A 20,466-nucleotide genomic window follows, 5' to 3' on the forward strand; every position below is an offset into this window, starting at 1 on the left:
AACAGGGAATATAGGGGCAATTTTCATACACCCACCTGCGCCCTCTGTTTCACATTGGGTGAGCCAGTGCAGCAGGGGATTCTTTACCCCAGGGAAGTACTTGTAGGTATTTAGAAATGAAATCCCTCCAGCTCTTTTTTATCCCCTCCCTTTCCCTTTTCTTTTTTGGTAGGAAAAATGATGTACCCTGTGGACAGCCCATGTGCTTTTTTTTTCCAACTGAGGGGGGATAGAGAATTTTCCAAGCTGTTTACCTAAACCCCCCTTTTTTTTTAAATTGCCTCCTTGGGTTTTATGACTTGAGAAAACAAATCCCTGCAATTATTATGGATATATTATAAGGGCTTTTTTTTAAATACAAATACCTGGAAATCATATAAGAACAAAAGAGTGCTGCAGACAGATGCAGACTCTTGACAGCTTAATGGTTAAATCTGTGCCTAATTAGTAGGCTGTTGAGATCACGCTGATGTCATCACTGTAACCTGAGCTTTCAGCTCTTGGTTTCCTTTAAATATTAGCTTTGAGAGCATGCTGCACACTAATTCTTTCCACTAGTCCTTCAGGGCAAATACCGGCAGCTTCACAAATAGATGAAAGTACAGAAAAGCTCCAAAATGTCAACCTCTCTGAGAGTCAGTCCCTCTGTCAACGGCTATCGCTTTGACACAGCCTCTCGCAAAAAAGGAGTTGCCAACATCTTTGAAAGTACTGACCAAGAGTCCCTACAGAGGCTTTTCAAAAACTCTGGGGACAAGAAAGCAGAAGAGAGGGTTAAGATCATCTTCTCCATTGACCAGGACGCAGAGGACAAAGCGAGAGCTTTGATGGCTTTGAAGCAGAGGACCAAAGACAAACTTGTGCAGTTCCTGAAGCTTCAGAAATACTCCATAAAGGTAATCTGAGCTTGAAAGACTGTAGAAAGGAAATGTTTGGCAAAGGGGTGGAATCAATATGTACTGTGCTAATAATAAAATGCTGTAATTCACAGTGGTCTTGCAAGCCGTTGGCGGGACTAGAGATGCTGCAGACCTCTCAGGACTTCATCCAAGTTTATGCCAAGAGACGTTATAGCCTCTCCAATTAAGTGGAAACTGGAAAAGGAGTTGGGAAGCGGTGATCTACAAAGGTGCAGGTGCTGATCATAGCACGGAAAGAAGCAAAATTCCTGCTCACTCGGTAAAGACGAAGTGGAAAGACAGTGCAGCGGAATGCATGGACTGACAAGTTACAGAAAAGCCAACTGCTGCTAAATTGTTTCCGCCCATCCCGGTGCAAAACTTGAACCAGCTTCTGACTCTGCCTTGTGTCTGAACGTTCAAAGAACAGACAGTGCTGTACGTTTTAGAACAGTGTCGGGCAGAAGTGTTTTAACTGCGATTCATCAGCGATGAATTGCTCGTTTGCATTTCTTGAAATGCATCAAGATCTTATCATTTTTTTGGGGGGGGGGGGGGGGGGGGGACACCAAGAAGTGACTGTGCACGAGCAGCAGGGACAGTGTTGGTTCCCCCCTCCTTTAAGCAGTATTAGAATATCAAGTTGTTGCACAACAGAACTAATGAATTTTCTTTCCTGTCTTTTTGTTTGTTTTGTTTTTAAAATCTGAAAAGATGAATTTACTGTGAAATTCCTGTTACGGTCTTTGTTTTCACATCATAAGTGCAATTTATGCTGTAAGCAAAATCAACATTAGCTTTTAAGATATTGAAACGGGCTTTGTGTGTGTTAACATTTGATGGGAGACGCTGTGATCATGTAGACTTTGCCCTATTATTGTTGGTATCTTGCCAAAGTTGTTAATAAATTATATGAATAATTTAAGTGATGTGCGTTTTCTTTTCTTCTTTATATGTAGAAAAATAAGCAGTGTTACATTTAGGCATCTGTATTCAGTGTATCAAAATTTTCTGCCAGTCTCTAGTTAGGAGAAAACTAATTAGGTCCACAATCTCAGACTTTTTTTTTTTTAATCCTAACATTGAAAAGGTGAATAAACACCTGTGGAGAGCAATTTTGCAGCTGGTGTATGTGCTAATAGGAACAAGTTTAGCAAGAGTAAGCACATGGATATTTGCCCTTCTAAAACTGGGGCTGCTCCAAAACTGGTGTGAATACATATCTGCAGAAGTTACACATAAACTTTGCAAAGTATACTCTACACTTCCACCAGCTCCACCCCTAGAAACCCCCACTCAAAGTATATTTAAACGTATGTGTAGGATCGCTGCAAGTGCATACTATTATATATGTATCCAGTGTGCTGTTTTAGAAATGTCTCTTTCCAAATGTAAGGTCTAGTTTTACATGTGGAAAAGCCTTTCTAAAATCACTCCCTATATATCCTAAGTTTTACTAAAATTACAAAGGCATTCTTATAAATGGAATAATGAATTATTATACTAATTTAATAATGAGATACCATAATACTTTGTGGTTACTAAGTGGATTAATTTCCTCTATTCTGCCAGATTAAATTTTATACTCACTTTAAAGTCTTTTGAAAAGATATGGACTAAAACTCTTGAACCTTATAACTTTGTTAATATTATAACACAGAGATCCTTCAAAAAGATTTATCCCATTCTCTCCCGGGTTCTGTATAGGTCATCCAAAGTTGTTGGGTGTCCAAATTTGAGCATGGAAGCCAAATGTGTATGTAAATTAATTAGATGAATGAGTGCTAACAACCAATTACTGATGTTAATTGGCACTCATTGGGATTTATGTGTGCATCTGCTTTCACACTATTCTATATCACTGCACACTCAAAGTGTCTTGTGCATAAGGTTACCATATTTTGTTCCCCCAAAAGAAGGACACATGCCCCACCCCCTTTCACACCCTACCCCGCCCCCTTTCAGGTCCTCACTCCGCCCCCTGTCACATTTCCCCTCCCCCTTGTCACACACCCCGTCACCCCCCTCCCCATCAACCCCCCCCCTTACCTTACTACTGCCCTGGTGGTCTAGTGACATCTTCGGGGCAGGAAAGAGCCCCCTCTTTCCTGCTCGGAGCGCTGCCCGGCATGCATCCTTCCTGTTGGTGATCTTGGTGCCGAATCAAAATGGCCACCGAGAGTTGAAGTCTCGCGAGGTCACGTCAACTCTCGGCGGCCATTTTGAATCAGCGCCGAGATCACCAACAGGAAGGATACATGCAGGGCAGCACTCCGGGCAGGAAAGAGGGGGCTCTTTCCTGCCCCAAAGGCGTAAGAGGTCACTAGACCACCAGGGCAGTAGTAACTAAGGGGAGGGGAGGCTAGCAATCTACCCATTTGTCCGGATTTCTGGACAAACGGGCAGGCTGGCGGGTGGGCCGTCCTATAGGACGGCTCACCCACCAGCCTGTCCGTTTGTCCAGAAATCCGGACAAACAGGCAGTTTGGCAAAACCTGCCCGGTTGCCCGGACATGTCTGGGTAAATCCGGACATGTGGTAACCCTACTTGTGCACAACTCAAAAGGGGTATGGGCAGGTCAGGGGCATTCCAAATACTTAGGCACAGTGTTATAGAACACCAGGGTTACGTGCCCAATTTGTACAGCAGGATTTACACCAGGTTTCAGCTGGTGTAAGTTCTTGCACTCAAAGTTGGATGCAGGAATCCACTCTACATACTATTCTATAAAGGGCACTCAGACTGGCATGCCCTTTAGCACAGATTTTTCCCAGCACCTAAATTTGAGCACTATTTACTGAATATGGCCTTCTGTCTAAGGTAAAAGAAAATCTCAACTTTTTAAACAGGGATTCTTATTTCATACCATCACCAATAAAGTGGAACTGGAGTCTGGAAGTTGTGGGAACCACAGAGAGAACTGCAAAACCACTTAAAGTGATAACAAAAATGCATAGCATTGCAAACCAGATTTTCTGTAAGTACAACATGAGTCTTGGTGTGCTGGTGCAACACACAAGGGCCAAAGGATTAGAGGCTAAAGATACTCAATATGAAACTTAATTTTCATTTTTGGCTTAGGCTGGTGCATGTTCCTGGGGGGGGGGGGGGGGGTCAATTCTTCTTACCTAACCATGTTTTACAGAGAGTAAATATAGTGCTATCTATTGACTGGCCTAGAAAGAAATTGGATATAGCTACTGAACAAGGTAAGGGAGTCAATGCAAGGGATCTTGAATGACTGGAGTCGAGAGTAGAGAAGGCTGGGTATGTTCACACATCAAAGATGCTGTGGATTTCTCTTGTATTATGCTGCACTGTTGATGTTTTTATATGGCACTTCTATCAAAAAGCAGTGTACATATAAATCACATAATCATTAGTCAATTATAACTAACATAACTGAGCAGCATAAATGATCAAAGAGACCCATATTAAGGTCTGATCTATGCATCATAGGTTTATGCAACAATTTCAAGTTGCTGGATCACATGACAGAAATTGATGCCTTAATATTTATTTTATGATGCTTCACCCACCTCCAACACATTACACCTCTCTTTCTACTCTTTTCTGCTTTGCTCACGCTTGCCTCTTATGATCCCTACCCTACCTCTGGGACTTGTTTTCCCCATGCAGTATATCAAATCTTATTCTTTAAAGAGACATTCTACTTTTCTATACAACCCTTACCACCCTATGTGGTATACCACTTATGCTCTTGCTAACTTGTGCATCTAGCTTTTTTAGGGTGATGGTTTTCCTGTCTTGAAAGCTCTTTAAAGACAGAACCACCTATTTTACTTAAATGGCTTGTGTTAATACATTCTTGTTGACATACCATCTTTACATTGTGGAGTACTGGATGTCCCATCAGCCTGCTGAGTCAATTAAGCAGGGATTGCCATAAAACATTTATGTAATTCAACTTGCACAGCATAATTATGGCACGACCACAGCACTTGGAGATGGGCGGATCATTTTTTCTGAAGCTGAATTCACATCAATGCTATGTAGGAAATACAGGTGAATAAAGGATGAGGAGTCAGCACATCATAAGGACAACCCTGAATCAAAATAGTGTTTTGTTATCTCTGGGCATCCTAATGGCATGAAAGGAATTGGAACAGAATAGTTTATCTCCTAGTATTACATAATAGTAATTTCTCTGAGTGAGAAGACATGTAGAAATGGTTCATGTAATCTGGATTTGGGAATTTGAAGACAGTCTCAGCAACAGTGTGCCAGGAGTGGGGATTGGATTTGGATTATAAATTTAATGACTCTCATTTTTTATATCTAAGGTCAGGCCCAGTTACATTCAGGCACTTTATTTTTCTGCCAAAGGGAGCTTACAATCTAAGTTGTACCTGGGGCAATGGAGGGTGAAATTACTTGCCCAATGCTTCAAGATGCATCATTGGAAGAAGTGGCTCCCCTGGTTATTAACTACTGAGTTACTCCTTCTATCAAGGGATTCAACAAAGGCCTGGGTTAAGCTAATACAGCTATCGGCAGCTAGTGATAGAAATAATTGTTGTGATGCCCATTGCACTACTGCAGAAAATACAATGGCATGGTGCCACTCTCCTCCCTACAGGGCAGAACAGAAATTACCCTAAAAATATAGCATCCTGGATAATGTCCTGGTCACCTTCTCTAGTTCTGGCTATGTCGGCAGCTGTGCTGGTGTATAGGAATAAGACATTATGTTGAACCTCACTCAACTTGGACTTTATAGTACCACTCCCAAGCTGAAATTAAAGCCCCACCTACTTGATTCATCATTAATAAAGGGTGTATCATTGAGCCAAAGATGTTTTCCACTTTGGGAGCCATTGCAAACCTTTTGGGAGGCTTCATAAGAATCATTATGTGTTGGTCTAAGAAGTCTAGTGTGACAAAGTATGGCATAAGTACATAAATATTGCCATACTGGGACAGACTAAAGGCCCATCAAGCCCATTATCCTGTTTCCAACAGTGGACAACCCAAGGTCACAATTACCTGCCATGATTCCTAAAAAGTACTACAGATTTTACGCTGCAGTGGATTTTCCCAAGTTCACCTTAATAATGGTTTATAGACTTTTCTTTTAGAAATTTGTCCAAACCTTTTTTAAACCCTGCTAAGCTAACTGCTTTCACCAAATTCCAGAGCTCGATTACATGTTGAGTGAAGAAATATTTTCTATGCCCCTGGGGGAGATCTGATCCTGATCCTCAAAGACTGAGTGAAACTGCTGCTAAAAGGTAGTCATTATGTGGAAAGGATTTTAAAGTTGAGAGCAGTGGAGCTGGTGAGTGTTGATACCTTAAAGAGACTAGATAGAACCCAGCCTAAGTGCTGATCAACTTGCTTATTCTAAGATGGAAAAGAGCACACTGGGGAACGCAAAGCCATAAAGGAGTAAGAGAGTGGATAGAAGTGATGTTTGGGCACAGAAGACTTGTCTGCCAACTAAGAGAGTGTGAGAGGGGATAAAGAGCAGGGCATAGTTCATGCCGAAAAGCTAAACTATATTGATGAAAAACATTCAGAGGAGGGAGGCTACTGACCAGCATAAATGAAAATGAAGTACTATATGGGAGAGTTAGGACTGTTGCATCTGTCAGTCCGCAAAGAGGTGTGCAGGATGTATGAGTTGAAAGTGGAGAGCACTGATCAGAAGAAATGAAGAGTGATGACTCCCTTAAAACAAATTTTTTTTTGTAACTCTGTCACTTTGTTTTTGTAGATTACATGCCTTATTGTTTTCCTATCTCTTCTTTTGTGTATATTTGTACAGTGTTGGAGAGCCCAATAAATGAGAATTTTATTATACTATAATTATGAACACATTTTTGCATTTGACTCTACTTTGCCTAATACCGATTAACAACATTTAAAACTGCCATTAGGGGTCCGTCTAATAGTCTGTGTCATTGAGAAAAGAAGATTTAAGGGAAGATGTTTTAGCCAGAAACCTGAACTTAATTGTTTGTGCACCAGCCTCAGGGGTGTTCCTCAGATACACTATCTGAGAGGTCCGCTACACAAAGATGACCAAAGGCAGGAAACTCTAAACATCCCACTTGAGTATGGAATGTCTTTGATACACACCACCACTGTTTCTGGTGACTATAAACTGGACTTCACAAAAAATATTCAAGAATCAAACATGCAAGCAATAGAGGAAGAGGAAGTCCATGGAGATTGTAAGTCACAAGGGAGGTACAACTGAAGATCAGAAAGGAATCCCATGATGTAGGTCTCAATACCGATACAAACTGTCAGTAACATGGCCTAGCTCAGTGGTTCTCAACATAGTCCTCAGGGCACACCCAGCCAGTCAACATTTCAAGATATCCATAATGAATATGAATGAGCAAGATCTGCATGCATTTCCTCCACTGTATGCAAATCTATCTCACGCATAGTCGTTGTGGAGAACCTGAAAAACCAACTGGCTAGGTATGTCCTGATGATTGGGTGGAGAACCCCTGGTCTAGCTATTCATAATAAAAGTTTATTTCTTTTTCTTTAACTTTGGTGGGCTCAGTACTAATTTATATCTTTAAAAATTGTCACATAAGACAGCATGCCCCCCTATTGAGTTGAACAATCCATCTATTTTTCCACTGTGTATAGAAAGACCATAAAAGATCTGGTTTAGTGTAGGCGGGGGAGTAGGGGGAAGAGGTGGTGTGAGAAGGGGGGTTTAGCAATTTCATTGGCTGAACACCTTGTGGTGCTTCATAATAAAATTCAGTCTGCTGGGAGGAGTTAAGATGGCTGATAGCAGATTCTCCCTGAACCTTGCTGGCCTGGTTGGTTGGAAGGTTTCCTCCTTTGCAATGGGGAGAAAGGAAAGGAAAAACTCAGGCCCACACTGATGTTTCTACCCCAAAACTAGGTCCAATGGATGGTTTTGTTCAGTGTGGGAATCAGCTTGGAGGACTGGAGGACGTAAGTTGGCGGAGAGTGTTTTTAGTTCCAGAGCCTGTTTGAGTTTGGATGGGAGATCTCCTCCACAACCACCAATAACAGTGGTAAATGATGCTGGACCTGCACAGCCACTGGCCCCAGTTGAAGACAGTGCATTGGGTTCAGCATTAGACCAAAACATTCTGGGAAGGATGTTGGGTCAGGCAGGAGAAGAAATGCAGCACAGCAGCAGGACTGAGTTGGGCAGGAACGATTTGCAGAAATACCAGGAAGTGAAGTCTCAGCTTCTTCTGAGTGGGAGGAGGTAGGAGAATTGATGGCTATAGCCCAAAAAATTCCTTACTGTCTTCTCTGATTAATTTAGTTCTATAGCCCAAACCAGAGATACCATCTATTATAATGTCTCATTGGGAGAGACGTGGGCTATTGTATCTTGCATAGAGGCATCTCTGGTTACAAGTGTCAATTTTCTTCTGGTATTTCCCTTAAGCTTTCTGATTATAAAAAGGCACTTAAAAATCAGGGTGAACAGTTACAGCAGTTGAGTAACTTTCTGGAAAAAGTAAGTTGTGCCAATACTGCTCTGATTAAAGACTCCTGCTGTTTGTGGAACAAGGTTACAGCTTTGGAAGATAGGAGAAATCTTAATTTAAAATGTATTAATTTTCCTAAAATGTCATTATATCACTTAAAATATGTTAATAATATATTTTAAGGAGGTCCTTAAATACCTGAAGGAGACATTTTCTCCAGTTCTTCATGCATACTACCTACTGCCTGCTAGTTGACGTGGACAACTGGGACTGGACCCCCTGTGATGGATATTGTACAGACCTCATAGGACTTCCATGTTAATTGTGCTACATTGTTGAGCCTGATAGGAATTGGACTCTTCACTCATGTCTTCAGAATAGGGATGTTTAATTTTATGTGAGAGTTTAGCTTGACTTCAGTAAAGAAACTCTGGATAAACAAAAAGCTTTCTTGGCTCAGTATCAAAAAGTGGTGGATTTGAGTGCTGATTTCTTCTTAAACTTTCCTCCTAAATGTTTGTGGAATTGAGAACCTCTAATCCAGAGTAATGGTATGCGCTAGGGAGGCATTTAGTAATTCTGCTATTAGAATGTACTACTGTCAGTCAATGTTGATAATTACAATAGAATATAATAATTTAGAGTTTTCCTTCCTGTTAGTTTTTCGCTCTTCTCCCTCAAGTGGAGTTGAGTTAGCAATGTAGTATTGTATTTTTTTCTCCTTATATTGTTGAATCAGTTTTTCTAGATATGTATTTTGTCTGTATCAACAATATAAATATTAGAATAAATAAAAAAAAATCTTTAAAAATTCTGTCTGCCTTCAAGCCCTGGTTAACTATTCACACTCCATGGTTTATTTCCCGAGGTACAAATGTCTGCTGAGGCTATATATTCAGTAATAGCCGTCAATTATTGTCTTTGTTTAAATATTAAATTTATTTGATATGCTACTACACCAACACATATCTAAGTGGTTTACAAAGTAAAATCCAAGTACAATACTTTTAATAGAAAGGAGAAATATGGAAAAGATTAAACTATTATACGAATTCTTGCAGCCTTTGGTACCTCCAAGCACAGTGGCCCTCCATGATCTAAATTTCATTGCCTCAAGTTATAGGCTAGACTAGAGGCGTGGGATGTAAAAGTAAGCCCCCTGAACTATGTAATCAGGCTAGTTCTGAAATGGGTATATGAGGAGGGTTATTTTTTTAGATAGATTGGCATATATTTTCAGAGAGGGGATGGTAACACAGAATGCAGAATACCAGGTGGCTGCTGGTTTGATTTTGGCATGAGGAGGGATTGTGGGAAGATTAGTTTGAACTGAATGAAGTGTATGCCAAGGGAGTTAAGGAATAAGTACCGGTAATCTTGCTAAATACACAGGGATACCACAATAGAAAACCTGGTTTGTCACTATAATGGATCTTGAGCTGGATACTGAAAGTGATGGGAACCCAGCATTTTTGTTTGAACAGTAGAGTTGCATGGTCATTTTTTAAGCTCTATCTAGTAATTTAACTGCCATATTTTGTATTATTTGTAGGCATTTGACAAGGGAAACTTCAATTTGATAAAGAGCATTGCAATAGTCCAGTTGGGTAGTTTGAAGTCCATTTGTTCTGAAGGCTAAACAAGCAGAACAAAATCAGTCATAAGGTGAAAATGATGCCTAAAACCTGAATAGAGGTTTTAATGGTAACCTTTAATGCAGGGATTAATGGGCAAGGGCAAAGGTGCTTTTTTCTGGAAAAAAGAATTCTTCAGCTTAATCAGGATTGAGTTTCAGTTTATGTGTAGGTAACCAATTGAAACTCTCTCTAATTTGTTGGAGATGTCAAGGATCTTTTTTTTTAAACATATTGCTCTTTATGCCGACCTATTGTGAAACAGGAAGAGGCGATTGTAACCAAGCATGATGACCTCAAAACCATGCAATGAGCACAGCTAGTGGGATGGTAAGATGCACAGGGAGAAGTATTAAAGTTGAAGCTATGTTTCCTACTGACTTTCAAAATTAATTTAGAATCACAGTCTGCTTTTGTGTTCACCTTCTCCAATTTCTCTTGTTTCTTCTGCTCATAGCCTCATCAAATACAACCTTTGTCATTGTCTTGTATTGTTCCACATCCCCTCTTATGGCTGTTACTTTTAACTTTAGAGTAGGAGTTTCTAGCAGGGTAGCAAATATGTCTGGTTTACAGAGAACCCACAATGAACATTCATCAGATACTGAGTTACGCTGAAAACCAGACCTCTTTGCAACCCTGAGTATCCTTCTGTCTCTTGCTACTGCTTATCTATTCTTTCACAATCTTAAAATAATCTATTGTGCTCACCCCCAGATCCTGTTCTTGTTTTGTGCAAAGAACTTCACCCTCTTGTAGTGTTTGTATGTTAGTGGGCAGTCAGTTCAATTACACTATTATAAAAAATTAGTGTATGTTAAATTAATTTAATTTGCATTACTCTGTGAATTAACATGCCCTTAATCCTGGAATATTCCTCATGCTCTTTCTAGACTAAGCACTGAATCGTCACTGCTCTGAAAATTCTCCTTACAGCAGACACTCCCTTCTGTTTTCTATTTCTTCTTCACTCTTGCAGGAATTATTGTGGAACAATTTCAACACCACAAGGTTTTCTGGTTCTTCTTTGATTCTTTTCCCAAACCATTAGCCACCTGGACCCCACTGATCAACTTCCTTGTAGCTGGGTACTCTCTCAAGAATGGTGAAGAAAGGACATGAGAGTACATCCAACACTTGAGTTTTGTTAAATATACTCCCTCGGATATTCAGCACCATTTAACCAGGTAGAAACAGCCGATGACTAGTTAAATAGCATTTTTGCACCTAACCGCTAATATTGAGCATGAGATAACCAGTTATCTCCGCTGAATGTTGCTGGCTAGGGTCAAAAAGTTAACCAATTATAATATTCAGCGCTGACCGGCTAACTTTAGTGAACCAATCCGACCGCCTAAATAGCAGTCTGTCACAGACTCAAGGGAAGTGAGCCCTTGGGCCATAGCTGCGAACTAGCAAGTGGCAGGTGAGTCACATGGTCTAGGCACAGCACTAGCAAGGCAGGCTCGGCCTGAAGGCAGGCAAGGCTTGAACTGAAGACAAGGCAGGCAGGGCTTGGCAGTAGACAAAGCTAGACAGGACAAGGCAAACAAGGCTAGGCAGGACAAGACAGGCAAAGACAAGGCAGACAAGGCTAGAACTAAATCCAGACAAGGCAAACAAGGCTAGAACTGGATCCAGACAAGGCAGGGCAAGGCAAGAACTGGATTCAAACAAGACCAAACAAGATTGGGCTGGAGATCAGAAACAAGGCAAGGATGGGATTCAGAGACAAGGCAAGGCTTGGACTCGGAGACACATGAGGCAAGGCACAGCTGTAGGAGACCTGCTGTGAAGACGTTGATAGGGAGGTAGGGACTTCCTTGTAAACCCCCCAAACAGGAAATTATGCCTTCAGAAGGCATCCCAGGCTCCCCACTGCAGGCCCATTAAAACTTGACCTGACGTACACGCACCTAAGGAGGCCAGTGTCTGCTAGGAATGGAACTACAAGCCATGGGGTCACTGGAGACTGCTGTGCTAAAAAACAAGGTGAGTCTGGGTGCGGGGGGAAGGGTGGAGCCATGATAGTACTCCCTCCTCAAAGGGCCTCCTCCCCTCGGTTCAGGGTAAGGTGTCACGGGAGACTGAAGATAACCTTCTCAGGAACAGGATGAACAGACTTCCATGAATTGTCCTTGGAACCGTGGTTCCTTCTGAAATCAGAGGTGTCCTGGACATACCCATGGTCCGGTTCTTTGGGCACGGTACACAACATCAAAGCTTGAAGAGATTCCTTAGGTAGATTCCCAGCCAAAGCCTGAATCTTGAAAGCAGAAAAGTGAACATGTCTTATTCTGGGGAAGTTTCCCTCTCAATAGGAGACTTGCTTTCCCAACACAGAGGGCTCATTGGGGCTCATGACCTTTGCAATCTGTCACAGACTCAGGGGAAGTGAGCTCTTGGGCCACAGCCGTGAACCAGCTAACAGCAGGCGAGTCACACGGGCTAGGCATAGCACTAGGCAAAATATTAGGCAAGGCAGGTTCAGCCTGCAGACAGGCAAGGCTTGAACTGGAGACAAGGCAGGCAGGATTTGGCAGTAGACAAGGTTGGCAGGACAAGGCAGACAAGGCTAGAACTGAATCCAGATGAGGAAAGGCAAAGCAAAGCAAGGCAAACAGGGCTAGAACTGGATCCAGAGAAGGCAAGACAGGGCAAGACAGGACAAGGCAGGGCAGGGCAATGCAAGAGCTGAATTCAGACAAGAACAGACAAGACTGGAACAGGAGAAAAGACTGGACTGGAGATCAAAGTCAAGGCAAGGCAAGAACTCAGAGATAAGGCAAGGCTGAGACTCGGAGATAAGGTGAGGCTGGGCTTGGAAACACACAAGGCAAGGCACAACTTCTGGAGGTCTGTTGTGAAGGCATTGATAGGGAGGCAGGGAATTCCTTATAAACCCACTAAACAGGAAATGATGTATTCAAAAGGTGTCCCAGGCTTCTTGCTGTAGGCCCTTTAAAACTGGGCCCCGATATGTGAGCGCACTCACTTAAAGTGGTTGGTTTTGCCAAGCATGGAAGTGCAGGCAGCTGGAGACTGCCGTGCCAGTGGGTCAATGTGGCGGGAAGGGCCGCCAGTGACCACCGAAAAACAAGGTGAGTTGGGGCTTGAGGGCATAGTGGAGCTGTGACACAGTCCTATCTTTGGCTGCTATAAATTTAACTGACCAGAGCTGAATATTGACATAGCCGGTTAAGTTTGCGCCAGCCAACCCCTCCCCCCCATGGATATTCAATGCCGGTCAATGAAAACGACCCGGCATTGAATATCCGGGGTGAGCACTAATCGTGCTACTTAGGTGGGCTGCCTCCAACAGACTGAATATCGACCTCACTCTTCCCATGACACATTTCCTTGGAACTGTCATCCTCCCTACTCCTCCCACACTGACATCACCATTTTCAGAGTCCATAGAAACTCTGAAATCTCTAATCATGGGAAATTACTCACTACTGAGGTCAGACTATCTGGCCTGTAGTTCTTGGCCACCTTCTTACTTTCAGTTTTATGAAGAGGAGCCACATCTGCCTGCCTCCATTTCTTTTGAACCATTCCTGTCTCTAATGAAACATTGAAAAAGTCAGTGGAGTCACTAGAACCTCCCTAAATTCCTAAAAAATGCTTGGATGTATCTCATGCAGCCCCATGCAGGGGCGTAGCCAGACACCCAATTTTGGGTGGGCCTGGGCCCAAGATGGGTGGGCAAAAGAACTCTGCCTTGTCCCACAAGTGATTTGGTCTTTCCCTCTCTTGTCTGCATACCATATAGTCTCTCAAAGATCCCCCTCCCCCCGCATACCTTTTAAATAGCAGATTTTCACCGGCAGCAAGCAGCAACTAATACACACTGCTCATGTTGGCCCCACAACATATATCAGTCACTGCTTGCTGCAGGCAAAGATCTGCTATTTACAAGGTATGCAGGAGGGACAGTTGTTGGGAGTTTTCGGCTGGTGGGACTTGGGAAGAATCCCTACCAGCCACATCATAGGTGTGCTGCTACTGGGTGGGCCTGAGCCCAAAGTGGGTGGGCCTGGGCCCACCTGGGCCCACCCTTGGCTACGCCACTGGCCCCATGGCTTATATACTGTCACGGGTATGTGTGTTTCCACCAATGAGTTTTGTCCTTTTGCCAGGTTTCTCCTCTAGCCACGTTCCACACTGGAGTATAGAAAAAGTAAGATCTTTTTTTCAAACAACACAAGTCTGTTATTTTGATAATAGATGTCCTCTTCTGGGGATTTTATAATCCACATGGCCGCTAATAGCTTTTTGGTTAGGTTCAAAACTAAATTAGAGTCCTAATATTAATTCAAGTGGCAAACACAGCTTCGTCTTAGGAAGATGTATTCCTTCTGCAGTACTCTTGCAAAAGTCCTTAAAATCTGCCAGGATGGGTGATTGCCTGGTGTCTTTCTCTCAACCAAGCCCACTTCAAAGCAATGGGAAGGTCAGGGTACTTCTCCTTTCAGAGGTCCCTGTAGACAGGGCTGGGGAACCCCTCACCTCCAAAGAGGCCTTTAATCCCAGCTCTCTTTCACTCTTTATTTCTTGGTTCTCGTTTAATCAGTCTTTTATAAAAAAAGTTAGGTACATTGAAATCTTAGGATCAGGTATGTATTACATGTTTTAAAACAGTGCACGTGTTTAACTTTTGTTCTGTAGTTTATTTATAGGGGATGATCTTCATAAAGTTGTTATTTCTAAGAAGATGTTTTGCTGCTGTGTTTAAAAGGAATGCAATAATTTGTGTGAGAGCTCTGGCTCTTGGCTTTTCCCTCTCCAGTGGGATCTTTAAATAATTGTATATTGCCTTCAAAGGCTGAACACTGGGCACATTTACTAATTTTGGTGGTGCTATCATGCCACATACTAGAGGTACCTGCAGATAACATTAGAGCCCCCGCTATGGCCTGCACCAACTGTTCTCATTTCCTCATCTATGACTTCTGTTGCTTGCTTAGGCCTTGCTCCCTTTTAGGTAGGACACTAAGGAGCTCATTTTCAAAAGAGAAAAACATCCCAAAAGCGGCACAAAGCAGCAGATGTACGATTTTTACAGGAAAAACATCCAAATTGCGATTTTTCAAACTCAGATTTGAGATGTTTTTCTCTGCAGTGGTCGCTGACCCACTCCCACCCTCCAAAGATGTGACACTGACAGTACAGAGCAGGCTCTGTGATAGCTTCTGATATTATCCTCATTTCTATTAGAGCAGCAAGCTGGTCCTAGGAGTAGGCTAGTGGTCAGTGCTGTGGACTGTAGAGAAAGGGACCCAGGTCCATATCCCATTCTAACTAGTACACTTGTGGTGGAAATTGTGAGCCTTCCAAAACCCACAAAAATACCAACTGTACCTATAGATAGGAGACGCCTACTGACCTGAGGGATTTTGTAGGTGGTACAGTAGGTTTATAGATGTTCCTGGAGAGCTCACAAAACAAAACAAAATAAAGGTTTTAAGGTGGGATTTGTACCTGAGTCCATTTATGTGAAGCTCACTGCCTTGACTGTTAGCTTGCTTCTCTGCTCTGCTGGGATGTCTGTGTGGCCAGTTTACTAGGAATGGTGCCATGCAGCCATCCCTATGGCTTACTTTTGCGCGTTTTTGTCTAGGACTTTTTTTTTAGTGACACCTAAAGAGAAACGTACTGAGCACAAAACATCTGGAAAATAGTGATTTTTGAAACAAAAAAATAGATGCTTTTCCAGTTCAAAAACTGCTATTTTCAGGATCCGGAAAATCACATTGTGGAAAGTATATGAATTTATTTGCATTCTGCAGAGGGAAATAAGTATTTAATCCCTCTGGCAAACAAGACCTAATACTTGGTGGCAAAACCCTTGTTGGCAAGCACAGCGGTCAGACGTCTTCTGTAGTTGATGATGAGGTTTGCACACATGTCAGGAGGAATTTTGGTCCACTCCTCTTTGCAGATCATCTCTAAATCATTAAGAGTTCTGGGCTGTCGCTTGGCAACTCGCAGCTTCAGCTCCCTCCATAAGTTTTCAATGGGATTAAGGTCTGGTGACTGGCTAGGCCACTCCATGACCCTAATGTGCTTCTTCCTGAGCCACTCCTTTGTTGCCTTGGCTGTATGTTTTGGGTCATTGTCGTGCTGGAAGACCCAGCCACGACCCATTTTTAAGGCCCTGGCGGAGGGAAGGAGGTTGTCACTCAGAATTGTACGGTACATGGCCCCATCCATTCTCCCATTGATGCGGTGAAGTAGTCCTGTGCCCTTAGCAGAGAAACACCCCCAAAACATAACATTTCCACCTCCATGCTTGACAGTGGGGACGGTGTTCTTTGGGTCATAGGCAGCATTTCTCTTCCTCCAAACACGGCGAGTTGAGTTCATGCCAAAGAGCTCAATTTTTGTCTCATCTGACCACAGCACCTTCTCCCAATCACTCTCGGCATCATCCAGGTGTTCACTGGCAAACTTCAGACGGGCCGTCACATGTGCCTTCCGGAGCAGGGGGACCTTGCGGGCACTGCAGGATTGCAATCCGTTATGTCGTAATGTGTTACCAATGGTTTTCGTGGTGACAGTGGTCCCAGCTGCCTTGAGATCATTGACAAGTTCCCCCCTTGTAGTTGTAGGCTGATTTCTAACCTTCCTCATGATCAAGGATACCCCACGAGGTGAGATTTTGCGTGGAGCCCCAGATCTTTGTCGATTGACAGTCATTTTGTACTTCTTCCATTTTCTTACTATGGCACCAACAGTTGTCTCCTTCTCGCCCAGCGTCTTACTGATGGTTTTGTAGCCCATTCCAGCCTTGTGCAGGTGTATGATCTTGTCCCTGACATCCTTAGACAGCTCCTTGCTCTTGGCCATTTTGTAGAGGTTAGAGTCTGACTGATTCACTGAGTCTGTGGACAGGTGTCTTTCATACAGGTGACCATTGCCGACAGCTGTCTGTCATGCAGGTAACGAGTTGATTTGGAGCATCTACCTGGTCTGTAGGGGCCAGATCTCTTACTGGTTGGTGGGGGATCAAATACTTATTTCCCTCTGCAGAATGCAAATAAATTCATATACTTTCCACAATGTGATTTTCCGGATTTAATTTGTGATGTGCTATCTCTCACTGTTACCAATAACCTACCCTTCAATTATGGGCTGCTCATGTCTTTGTCAGTGGGCAAACTTACAAAATCAGCAAGGGATCAAATACTTATTTCCACCACTGTACATTGACTATTCTTTGAGCTTGTGTGGCTTTAAGGACATGTTTCGCCTCGACTGCAACTGCTTTTTGCTGCCCTAGTCTTACCTAATGGTTGGGCTGGTCTGATCTGACCATACTACTCAATTCCAAGCCCTCTAATCAGCAAAGTAGACTGAACCAAGAATATTTAGAACATGCCACAGAAGTCTAAACATGGGAGCCAAATACCTTATGGTAGTCTATATGCCAACAGCCCAGTGGTTAAATCAAGATCAAGAGGAGAAAATGTCTCTTTTGCTTCCAATTTTCAAATGTTTTTCACTAGTAGAACAAAATTTCGGTAGCTGTTTTCAAAGAAGTCCTTTTTTCACTAAAAGCAGCATATGGTGGCGCTAAAAATAACACGACACAAGACTCATTACCACAGGGTACTAACACACACAAACTCTTATACAAGCTCATTTCTTATCATCTGCATGTGTCCCTCTCCTACAAGGCTGGCCCAAGTATATCAGAAACCCCAGGCAAACCACCAGCCATGCCACCCTCCTTAGGGGTGGCTCAAGTCCCTACCTCTTGCACTCCCCCCCCCATAGTTGAGTGTCCCCTTCTCCTCTGTACCTCTCACCAGGTGGCCAGCATCTCCTTTTCCCCTCTAAAGCCCCCAGGTGATCAGCATCACCCCTTTCCCATTCTACCTTCATTCCAGTGACTAGCATCTCCCATTTTCCTCTAAACCTAGTTGGCCAGCATCTCATCTGTCATTGACTACCCCCACTCCACATCCAGCATCCCCCCCCCCCCCACTTCTGGACCTGCTGTCTCTGCCTCCTATCTCCTTCTGAGCCAACCAGAAGATTAACGGCAGAGAAGTATAAATGGCACACAACCGATAAACCTAGCGCCATGCCGACAGGGGCGCATGAACAGCTAGGCATGGCACTAGGTTTATTAGTTGTGTGCCATTTATACTGCTCTTGGAGTTGAGATCCTCCTCTGTGATGCTGGATTTGGGCGCTTTATTCCCTCCGGGGATTTAGTCCTGCTGATAAAGAATATCGAAATACAGTCTGTATTGAGGACTGTGGATTGAGGGATTGGAATTGGGAGCATCAGCCATACCCTCGTATTCAGAAGTGGTGTTTTCATGCTTTGAAACTGATTGCCCGTTTGAGCAGTGGGAAGTCAAACCACATCAGTGCTCTTGCCACATTCTGTGGATGGAGAGATACCAGATCTCAGGCAGGGGGATGGGGGGCAACAAAGAAAAAGTTGGCTCAGGCCACCACAGTCCCTTGAGCTGGCCTTGAACAGAAACTAGGTGCCTGGATTTCAATATAGAATACTAGCATAACCCGGTTTCAGCACGTCTACAATTTAGGCAATTGCACTTACAAAAGCTAGTTCCATCAACATTTATACATCTTCCAAATAAAATACACGCTATGCAAGATAATTGCATATTTACAGAATAGCGCTTTGGCGGCACACTGGCATGTACGCATGTGTGTGCACCTACATGTCCTTATGCTAGTGCCCTAAATATTACATGCTGAATGAACACATATATGTTTACATCCAAGTTTTAGAATTGTCCTTTATATATAGATTGTAAGCTCTTTGAGCAGGGACTGTCTTTCTAGGTTTAAATTGTACAGCGCTGCGTAACCCTAGTAGTGCTTTAGAAATGTTAGTTAGTTAGTTAGTTATATAGCAGCGCTGAAAATATGTGGATGAATTAAATGTCATGGCCAGTGTTTAAAAAAAATTGGGCTACAGGGTTTAAATATTGATCCAATATTTTCCAATTCCAGTCTTTTTTGCTACTGTTGCAATGCGCAAAAAGTACTCATTATATATTCAGTCATTACGTGCATTTTCAAATAGGAGTGATAAGGCATAATTTTGTTTGTGTAGCTGAGGAGGTTGGGGGAAACATGCTATTAAGCCATTGTTTCTGATCTAAGGGCCAGATGAACTAAGATTGTGAGCCCTCTGGGGACATGAAAGTACCTTTTGTACCTGAATAAAACTCTCCTTGAACTACTGAGAAAGGCGTGGGCTAAATAGAAAATGAATTACAAACTACGTAGTTCTTCATCCACCCACTCCCCTGGCCTCCTCCCCAGACACAAAAAAGGAAAAACCTTTTAGAATATCTGACCTAGAAGAGGTATTGAGTTATCACCCCCTCCCTTTTCCTTAAAGCATCCCCCAAGGAGTCTGGATATAATCAAGGCAGGGTGTGGAGAGAGGGGGATTGCAATAAATAGTGTATGTGAGGCCAGGTTCCCTTGGTATTGTGCAGCTCCTTTCCGGGCTCTCTCCTTGTGTAGACTAAATGTCTGGTAGGGCAATTACTTGGATGTCAGCAGAGAATGAAGCAACACTGCTATCCAGCACAGTGTCTATTGTCAGGATTATCTGGTGAACAAAAGCGGGAAGAGGCCTGTTAAAAAGCACTTCCTGTCTGTGGGCACCTCATCTTTAAATTTATTCTTTTCACTCAGTAAAGACAGGGTGAACACAGCTACGCCCAAAGTTGGTGTCTTGCTGCTCTGTACAGTATCTGTGTCTCTGTAGCTAATTTTACACAGGGCTGAACTATTCCACAGGTGGTCCTTCATTACAACTAGAGCAAAACTTAAGAACAAAACAGGGGTATTGAAAAAAGGACAAACATAAAAGTGTAGAGGGAAATTCTTTGCTCCACAGAATCAATGGGCAGAACTTAATGCACATCTGTAATTTTTCCTAATAAAATATTTTATTTAGTGCAAAACTCCATCCTTAGGGGAAAACACACACACAAAGTGAAATTAATCAAGGTAAGATATAATTGCTTATTTATATTCAAATTTCTTCTGTTTTGTCAAGAAACAAAATTCACCTTTCTACTGATCTAATCAGTAGCTTGTGAAGACATTAAAGGTATGCTGGCATTAATTCAAAGTCACTGTTGTGTAAACTCATCTGTTGCTACATAAACCTCCATTTACACAAGAGGGAAAAGGAGACTGTTAATAAGTAAAAACCCATGGCTGCTGTTTCACTAAGTGCATAAGTATTGCCATACTGGGAAAGACCAAAGGTCCATCAAGCCCAGCATCCTGTTTCCAACAGTGGCCAATCTAGGTCACAAATACCTGTCAAGATCCCAAAAAAGTACAAAACATTTTATACTGCTTATCCCAGAAACAGTGGATTTTCCCCAAATCCAGTTAATAATGGTCTATGGACTTTTCCTTTAGGAAGCTGTCCAAACCTTTTTTAAACTCTGCTAAGT

At 42.7% G+C, this 20,466-nt stretch overlaps 1 protein-coding gene across 1 annotated transcript; it reads left to right on the forward strand.

Annotated features, from left to right (window-relative positions):
- The first annotated feature begins 540 nt into the window (after window positions 1-540).
- On the forward strand, window positions 541-1,824 carry TCIM (transcriptional and immune response regulator). Its single transcript, XM_030199609.1, has 2 exons — window positions 541-896; window positions 992-1,824. The coding sequence occupies exons 1-2, from the start codon at window positions 594-596 to the stop codon at window positions 1,085-1,087; spliced, it is 399 nt and encodes a 132-aa protein (XP_030055469.1). The 5' UTR covers window positions 541-593; the 3' UTR covers window positions 1,088-1,824.
- Window positions 1,825-20,466: the final 18,642 nt, after the last annotated feature.

Source organism: Microcaecilia unicolor, chromosome 4, assembly GCF_901765095.1.
Source record: "Microcaecilia unicolor chromosome 4, aMicUni1.1, whole genome shotgun sequence".
In the NCBI taxonomy this organism is placed as follows: domain Eukaryota; kingdom Metazoa; phylum Chordata; class Amphibia; order Gymnophiona; family Siphonopidae; genus Microcaecilia; species Microcaecilia unicolor.